The sequence below is a fragment of the Mesitornis unicolor genome, unplaced genomic scaffold (genome assembly GCF_000695765.1).
Source record: "Mesitornis unicolor isolate BGI_N332 unplaced genomic scaffold, ASM69576v1 scaffold34313, whole genome shotgun sequence".
NCBI lineage: Eukaryota > Metazoa > Chordata > Aves > Mesitornithiformes > Mesitornithidae > Mesitornis > Mesitornis unicolor.
Window position 1 is genome coordinate 15235 of NW_010177302.1, and position 9837 is coordinate 25071.

At 42.9% G+C, this 9837-nt stretch overlaps 1 protein-coding gene across 1 annotated transcript in view; it reads right to left on the minus strand.

The window, feature by feature from the left end:
- The window catches only part of ZNF704 (zinc finger protein 704), a gene marked incomplete at its 5' end in the record, with an annotated part of 21266 nt that extends 13427 nt beyond the window's left edge, over window positions 1-7839 (minus strand). Inside the window, 2 exons of the mRNA XM_010182038.1 lie at window positions 3269-3501; window positions 7736-7839. Coding sequence (XP_010180340.1) covers window positions 3269-3501; window positions 7736-7839 — 337 coding nt within the window. The remainder of the gene's footprint in view (window positions 1-3268; window positions 3502-7735) is intronic.
- Between the last annotated feature and the right edge of the window lie 1998 nt (window positions 7840-9837).

Here is a 9837-nt window from a genome sequence, read left to right on the forward strand (position 1 = left end):
CGTGAAAAGCCACAGGAGCAGCTTGAGACAAAACACCTCTCTCTGCTCTTTGGCACCGCTTTCTCATTTGCAAGTTCCAGTTTCTGTCTCACCACCCAAGGAGGCAGATGATACAAAAACTTCCCACACCTCAACGGAGCCTTTAAAGAACAACTGAGAAGGACTTCTCACTTAATGCAAGGCATTAACCTCTTCCTAAAGAGTATTTCTGCTCATGAGCTTTGCAACACAAAAAATATTGTGCCAGAAAACGGTAGCTTCTGCAATGGCAGTATTCACCCACGAGCTGGCAAAACCTGCTTTTCTTTCATTCAGAAGCTGCTGTGACCCTTATTTGGACAAGAAAATGGGAAAACATCTGTCTGTGTTCAACATTTTTAAAAGAATATGTGTATAATCTCCTTTTAATATTCCTGTTATGTTCTTTAACATCACTTCATTGGTGTAAACTGAGTGATCACTGATTCAGAGCACAGCCAACAAGGCTATAACCAACCCAATCTTCAATATTTTGAAGACTCTGGAGAAAACCAGTCTTAATTTAAACCTCAGTATGTGGTAACAAACAACACACATGATGCAGTACAGTACAGATTTTTTTAAAAGCTAGTTTTATGCCAAAATGAAACCTACATTATAAATTTTAAATTAAAAAACATCTAAATAATTCATACTTATCAAAAATAATTTCCCCTATTATTACAGAACATATTATTAAAAAAACATGAGGCAGAGCTTCAAAATACTGTATTATTATCCTACAATTTTAGTTACATATGAGATTAAATGAATATATTCATATAAAGCTCCATTAAGGAGAAGAAGAAAAAAAAGGGAACAAGCACATCCTTAGTGTCAAGCAGATGCTTTGCTGTGTCTTGAACAAAACTCGACTCGGTGCTTTCTTCAGTTTGGCCCCTTTGGATTCCATGCCAGCAGATGGGTCAGTTTCGGCATGTGTTAGAAAGCCGATTATTACAATATAATTTTAAAACATGTGAGCGCAAGGGCTCTTTAGAACACAGGTTGATTGCAGTAGCATGTTCTCATAACCACTTGGCAGTCTGACATCTCCTGCTTGAAAGTATGGATGCCAAGGGCTTTAGGACGTGAGATGTCTGATCATACTGTTTGCATGAAAAACTTCTACTTAGGAATAAATTGCTCATAAATTCCCTCTATATTTTTGATTGGATAATACAACTGCTATTCAAATAGATACAGAATTCTTTTTTCCTAAAATTACATGTAATCCATCGAGCAATTCTGACAGATGCATTTCTTACTTTTATGATATAATAACCTCAAAAACCCACAACTAACCACAGTGACAAGATGAAGACCAGGCTTATCGTGCACATCTTTGGAATTCCAACATGAACCCCATACATATCTTTATGAACACTGAATGGTTTAACATCAATCTCCAGTTTGATGACAAAACCCAATCTTGTAGCTCCACTGTTTTTAGCTTTATTGTCAATGCTAGGGCTCTGCAAAAACCCATGCATTTTAACGTACCCAAATGAAATCTCACTCAGTAGAAATACAAACCATAAATCATGCTTTCATTTCTGTCTAGTCAAAAAACTGCCTAATTAGGCCTAATGTTTTATTTAGGAAAATAATGGAATGTAAATGGTTTGATGAGGAATAACTACATTAATGGAAACTTTTAAGTAAACAACTTTCTTAATGGGAAGCAGTTGCTAACATGACATTTTCCAAATAAGAAATGGGAGAAATTTTAATGAGTAAAAGAAAAGTTACGAAACACACTATTTCCATGTTTATTCCTTCTGATTTTTGCAGTCCTGAAGAAGAAGTAGCTTGAATGATTTTATTTCAGCTTCTAAAGGAGCAAAGCTGTACTCAGATAAAGTACCTTGCTGGGGCCAGAATTAAAAAAAATACTGCAGGAAACACGGTTCATTTATAAAACAGAGTTTGGCAGGTAACGTTTATCTGAATTAAACATTTACCATACCGAGCAAAATCCCTGCGAATCAGAACGGGTAGTGCTATATGCTGGGTACATAAACAGAAATATTTGGAGACAACTTAGGTAACAGTAAAGAAGGCAGCAGCAAACCCATCTGTCTCATCACAACCGAGCAGTAAGAGCGATGCTAATAAACGGACCTTCACCTGAGAAGGCAAAGGCCAACCAGCACACTTCTGCATTCCTAATCTTCCCGTCCCACACCCTCTGAAATCATCTCTGCCTTTAGCTTAACAGTCAGCTCGGACTTCTAATTTATTACAACAAAGGTGTCCTCCAAAGTACATTTCTTCCTTCTTAGCAAGAAACACAAACATGTCATACCCCTCTCCCACAGACATGGGCAAAACAGTGTGGGTCGGCAAATATGCAACTTCTGGAGCAAAAGGATAAATCCGAACACATTTAAACAATCACTAAAACTTCTTCCTGCTGGTGATGAAGCAATTAACTGTCCTAGACTGAGCCAGAAACAAAGTCACTAAGGAGAATAAATTCTCTGTTCTTTCTCCTTCCTACAAAAAGCCTTTTTTCATCTTGCTATGTAAAATCTGCCCTGTTGCATTGGGAGGGAGGAGACTTGGAGTTGTGCCATCTCTTTGTTTTCTTTTTCTTGGAGAGGAGCTTGCTCGCTAGCACAACGGAGCTTTTGGGGGTTAGTTTTGGACTTTTTTTCCCCCTTTTTATACTGTCTATTATTTAGTCTGCTTTTACTCTCCTACCGAGGATAAATTTGGCCACTGCTGATACCGTATCAAAAGCCATCAGGTTTGATCTCTCTCTCCTTTTTTCACTCCATATGCTTGCGCAGAGAAAGCTTCACAGTATTAAGGTATCTGACACGCTGTCAGACAAACAGCACTTCCAGGGAACAAGAAGTATTAAGGCCATATCTAGTTTTTGTGATGACACGTACAAGGCTGCCTGTTGCATTCTGCATAGAAAGAATTTGCCACAGTAGGACAGAAATCCCTTGAATGGCCAGAGGCAACACCTTCTGGAAATCACTCTAGTGTTTTCTGAGCAGGAGGCTCTGCAGAACCCCACCATCTGCCAGCAAATATGTGGTGCTGACGGCAGCATGTGTGTGCAGTAGGTGCCTAGGTTGAGCGAGACGGAGTGACTAGGCAAAGCACCTAAGCCAACTGCATGCCAAGGAAGGATACACACACAGAGCTGCTTGGGTGATCTGTTCCTTTCTCTCAGCAAAGTAAGTCTACCAACATCCTATCTGCCTATGGGTATGGCATTTAACATGAGGCTGACCTTTCTCTTCCTGGGAATGGGTTCATCAAAGAGAAGGTTGCTTGTTTCGGCTTCATCAATACCATCATCTGGCTGGGAAGGTGTCCGAAAAGCTTTGAAGCTGTCAGCTGACAGAGGTGGAGATGGGGTGGATGGGTTGGACTGGTCACTGGGAGCATTCCAGCTCCAGTATCCACTGCTGCTGGTACTAGAAGGCACAAATCCTCCTTCTTTCCAAGATCCATTTAGGGATTCTGTCAAGAACAACAACAGCCATCAGCACAACAGTATTGTTTGGGCTAGGGAGCTCTTTTACCTAAGGCTTAGATGACATCTTGGTAATTAACTGCAGTCAACAAAGGAAACCAAAAGCGCTGGATGTAGAGAGGACAACCACATCTATCCCACTGCACACAAGTTACACATTCCACTCTTAATTTTTCAGGTGCTTTTTAAAAAAAACAAAGTATTCTAAAAAGAAATGCTGGGTTTGGAAAAATGACCTGTTCTGGAGCATAAACTGCAATAACCAGTCAGATATTGCACACATGACTAGAAGAAAACATTCAAATACATCCTCAACTTCCAACAGGAACACACACCTGCAATGGGGTGCCAGAGCAAGCTCCAAACCACCGCAGAGCCAACAGAAGATCCCCTGGGAAGGGAACATAAACTCTGAGCCCCAGGACACTGACTAGACCTGCAAAAACATGATTGTCATTGCAGTACTAAAACCCCAAAGAAAACCATAACTACACTCTTGTCTTCTCCTAATTTCCAAGTGCACACACCTCTGCCTAATTTTAACCTCTAATTGAGGCGGTACATGTCCTTGGAAGGATACCCCTTTTTCTTCATACAGGTGTATCCTTAGGCATCTGGTTTCAGAAGCAGGACGCAGAGATGCTGGATCACCTCCACACCTACCTGCTGGAGGAACTCCCTCCTCACTGCAGCATTCCCCTGACATCAGGCTGTAGGCAGACCCTCAGACTAACAGGTTACTCTACAACATGGTGGGTGTGAGTAACAGCACTGCTTTCACACAATCTGAGGCACAGCTTGAGCCATGATTCACGTGCTGAGGTCCTCAGGTGTTAGACATGGGCATGGACCTCTTCCCAGTCCCTAAGGGGCTTTTGGCAGCAGAGAAATACATAGGCCATCAGCTCAGCAAAGGTACAACTTGAGCGTGCCCAGCAGTGCAACCACGGGCGGCTCTGCCTGAAGCTTCAGGTTCTCACAGACCTGGGGCACATGTGAGGGATGGTTCAGGTGCAGCTTCTCCCTAACTTGGGCATGGGAAGCTTTTCCTAACGACACTGTTGGTGCTTGAGCATTGTGCAATGCCTGGCTTTGGAGCTGGCAAGCAAATATCATCCTATCTGTTCAGGAAATGTCATGTAGGTGCGAGACAGGAGTCTTTTCAAGCCAGCGCCTGCCTTTAAGAGTTCTGCAGAAGTCGCTCCTTCATTCCTTCTCAGCTTCTTACAGATAAATTTAACTAATGACATCAGCAAGAAGATAATGTCTACCACCTGATACCAAAAGTTTCAACCCTAACCAATGATTTATTTTCCTCCTAATTCAGCTGTTTTTAGACAAAGCCCTTAATCATTAACATCAGCTGCTCAGAAAACAGAATGCCATGCTCCACCTTGTAAGCACATGCATAAAGATACCCTCTTGTGTAGGCAGCAGCCAAATCCCCACACTTACTGATCAGGGCCACAGAACACAAATAGGATAAAGCCTCTTCCTCTCCTTCCCCTGCAAATTCCTCTCTGGAAAAGGACATGTACATTTCTGGTAGCTAATAAGTTAACACATGAAAATGTCATGTTCTGGTTCACGCTTACAGCTTTCATGTGACTGTAATGGAGGTGGTTTTTGTTTCTTTTAAGTATTTGTACTTGAGTCTCGTGCCACAGCCAAGAAATACATCTGGTATCAACTTGTGACCTTAGCATAGCTTAAAATTTCCATTTCTTCAGAAAAACAAAGGAAACAGCACTCTTTAAACTACTGCTTTCTGACACATTTATGGTGGTGGTTTGTATTCTCGGGGTTTACAGCTTCCCCCCACCTTGCTGAGAGAGATGCAAATCAAGAACATTTTTGAAGTAGTATGGAAAACACGGAAGGAGGCTGACAACAGGAAAAAACAAACACTGGTTCTCATTAATACTAACAAATCTGTCAATGTAAGGCAGTTTAAAATATAAATAAATGCAACTTACTCTTATATTGGGGCTCTTTTCACATTGCTGGTTGCGTGAAAGAGAACCAGACCAAATATTAACTCAGTTGCAGGGAAACAAGGGCCAAACTCTGATCCAGTTTACATGGGTGATCATTCCCAGTAATTCCAGCACAGATCAGACTTTAATATTAATGCTAATGCTATTTTTTTTTACTTCCACGCAAAATTCCATTTTTTTAAGCAAATGGTCCTTTAATTACAGTGCTACTTATTGCCCTTTTTTGGAAAAGGCTGTAGAAAGAATTAATCATTAGTACATCTGTAGCTCATATTACTATGACCAGAGACTAGCCTTGCAACACCAAATGAGCTTTAAATTATCAAATCTTTACACTTTTATTTAAGTCTTTAGTAAGTCTTCACTCAGGTAAAACTAAGCTATTCAGGGAGAAGGTGCCCAACATCACCTTTCAAGTCTTGCCTGTGACTACTGAAAACACATGAATTACTTTTTCAGTCTTGTCTGCCCAGATTTCGGTAAACAAGCAGACAAGCGACAAGTGAAGAAACATCAAAGAGCACTCAGGCTGCACAAGAAATATCAAACGCTGTTAACAGTTACCATTTACCTATTAGCAATTCAAAAGGGCTTGTCTGGAAGATCTTTCCAATCGACAGCTCTGCTGCTCCTGACAACTGTCACTTGCTCCAGCGTCTGAGGTGGCCGATACTGAGGGCAGCTCCCTGTGAGCGGGCATGCAAGGTGGGATACATCCATGCCCTGGCGCTGTATATCCTTGCCTGGCACACCACCCCAAATCCACCCTCAGCTGTGGTTTCGGCTGTGAGCTGGAGAGCAGGTACGTTTTTGTCCTTCTGTTGGCCTTCTCTGGGAGGGACGGTCACTGGGGATGTCACCACCAGAGGTCTCCCAGGGCTCCTCAGAGCACTGATACTCCACAAATACTTCTGGTTTTAACATTTGTAAGTGTGGGGAAAGCACACAGGCAGGAGCCATGCGTGTTCATGTCTAAACTTCCACTTAAATGGGTAAAATTTATGTTTTCTAGAAAAATAAACACAGTTTATTCAACAATCTTGAAAGCTGGGACATTCCTCATGGTACAGATTGCTTTTAGGCACAACATCATTCAGTGATTGCCCCTGCTTCCAGGAAGAACTGCAAAGACTACTTCTCTACGAATTTGCAATCAGTAAGTACTCCTCCAAGTACTCCAGTTATTCACAGCAGGAGGGCATTTAGTATCGATGTAACAGTTATGAGTAAGAAAAGCCGGAGTCATGCAAACAATGCTGAGACATCCTAACAAGAGTGTCCTAATTTAAACTATTCCTTGAAATACAACACTTTTAAAAATGTCTTGTAACTCCAGTCAAGCTTTCATGAATCAAATATATTTAATGAGCAATCTCATTATTAGCTAACTTTTTAGATTTATTTTTATCTGTGTGTCTTCTGCTATACAGTGAATGGAGTCACCATTTCAGCCTCCCATTTCAGAGAGGTGGAGGAGTCACCATCCCTGGAGGTGTTCAAAAAGCGTGTGGATGTGGCACTTCAGGACATGGTTCAGTGGGCATGGTGGTGTTAGGTTGATGGTTGGACTTGATGATCTTAGAGGTCTTTTCCAACCAAATGATTCCGTGAAACAGACCTGTCACCACGCAGACCATCAGTGCATGGCCTCCCAGCCAAAGGCTGTGGAATCTGGAAGTGCTTTGCCTCATCGTAGTGCTGAGTAAAATCTGATCTGATTTCCATGGGATGTGGGACAAAAACAACTGTTGCCATGTTTACGGCATGTGTGCAATGCAAACAAACTGCTTGGAAAACTAGTGTTTCACCAGAGATATCAGAAGACCTTCTGTAGCACTCGTCTCCCATTTGCGAAAGGAGGCACAGAACCACAGAATCACAGAATGGTTTGGGTTGGAAGGGACCTTAAAGATCATCCAGTCCAACTCCCTGTGATGGGCAGGGACACCCCCCACTAGACCAGGCTGCTCAAAGCCCTGTCCAACCTGGCCTTGAACAGCAGGCATCTCCTGTTCCATACAGGAGCCACTCTACGGTTATGGAAAAGGTTTCTTCTCATTTCTGCTAACACTGCACCAAAAACCTTGACTATGCTGGAGCACTCAGTACAACCCCCAGCCACTGCCAGGAGATAGCCACTCACCCCTGGTCCTCCACCACAGCCACAACTCCTGGAAAGAAGCCCCCCATACACGGCCCTGTAGCCCCTGCTCCGTAGGCTTACCGTTGGGTCGGACAGGAGGGCTGCGGACCAAAGGGCTGGTGGATAAACTGGTGAGTACCATGGCTGCTGTTACTTTATCCATGTCCAGTTCTTCTGAAGATTTTCTGAAACACAGTGAATGGGAGGCAGGAAACACATCAGCAAATACTCTACTTTTTTTGTTTGTTGGTTGTTTGGTTTGTTTTGTTGTTTTTTTTAAATAACAGACCAACCTCTAAGCCAGTACCTGAAGCAAGCTACCAAGCAGAGTTCTCAGAGCTTTCTGGCAACCTGAGCATACCAAGTGGCTACTTTTAGCAAACCAGTTCAGCATAAACAGAAAGATCATTGGGAAAAGAGTATAAAAATCATATAAAATCGTCAAGATTATTGTGACCCTCCATAACGTTGACTTTGTTCCTTTTTTTTTTGGAATTTCAGCTATTAATATCCCAAGTGTATGTTTAATGTTTCTTTTTCTTGGATGAAGATGTGGAGATGCAAAACCAGGAAAGATTACTAGTAACACTAATAACATACACCACTCTCTGCAGGGTGAGGAAGAACTATGAACTGGAGCTAAGGGATGCAATTTTTTTCTTTGTGGCTTCTCCTTAATGCTATTAACCTTGCCGTACTCCCTCCAAAAGACCAATCCTAATTTTTTCCTGGACAGATTCAAACCAATTATTTAAAATAACTGGCAAACTGGCAGAAAACCAGTATGGGGAGGGGGCAGGGAAGATGGTGTGATAGGCACCTGAGTCAGCAGGATGATCAGCGGGAAAAGAGGGACCCGGCGCTTCCTTAGCTCAGTCTTGTTGGGAACCAGGCCTAAGTCAGAGGAGAGGGCATGGGGAAGGGGTAAGAAGGGAGAGGAGGCAGTGGGGGAGGGAGGAGACAATGTGGAGACAACAGATGCCTCCAGAAACCAGGCTTCAGTGACCCATTGCTCAGGGAGTCAAGGTTTTTGTAGGCAATGCAGGATTCTCTTTGCCTGTAAAAATGTATTTTCTATCAATTTTTCCCCCCCCAAAGAAATAGGTTCTACTCCTGACAATGTCCAATTTCTGAAGAGTGAACGAACCAAAATAAAACCACTAAACCCACTAGGTTTAGCAGATGTTTGCTCTCCATCCTTGTGGGACAGTGGAACCAAGGCAGACAGCTTCTTGTAAACGTTTGCTTTCAAACAAACAACTGATCTTCCAAGACCATCCTCTCATTTACTAGAGATCAAGTTGTATTTGTTCTTACAAAAGGACACTTTTCTGCCCTTTATTCTGCATTGTAGGGTCTAGAATTTCCTCTAGAATTCCTTCTGTGCCTTGCAAGGAGTGATGTTTTCCGTCAACTGCTGATGGGTAAGTCAGGAGGAGGAACAGGACACGCTGGCTGCAGGTCCCTTTCTAGAATCCCATTTCACCCACTGAGTGGAAGGCTCATTAACTGGAAACCGTGTTACAGCCAAAGCTTCCTGATACTTTAGCAAGCAAACCTCAGACTTGTCCGTGAAACAGTTCACAGCTGCTTTCTGGCCGATGCAAGGACCCACGCAGATGCCGATGAACACTCTCCCATGCCGCGCAACAGCGCAGCTCTCATGTGTTGTCTTTCACAACACATCAGTGCCTGAACCCAAACGCTGATGACGGTTCCTGCTGTGCTCTGATTACATCCACAGAAACCCTCCTTTCCTTCAGCCAAGGCTTTTGCAGAAAGCACAGCAGCCATATGGTCACTACTGACTACTGGAAACGTATCGGATATCTGCTATAACCAGCTAATACCTGAATGTGCCACCCATCCGGTCCTCTCACCTGCAGGGGATTATTTTGTGCAGAATGCCCAATTCCTTTGGGCTCGGAAGACCTTTCCTCAGGGATGACATGGAGATGCTACATTTTCTGGAGAACAACCCTGCCAGATGATTTTCTAATTACTCAATGTCCCGGTATGAAAACCCACTCTCTGAGAAGCCTTCAGCTGCTCCACAGTCCACTCCTGCAAGACTACACTGACCGTTCCTACTCCTTTATCCAGCTGTGGATGAACCAATGATATTTATACTTCTGCAACGTAGGAGGACAAAATGGCCACAGGTTCCTTATACGCTGGAGAAG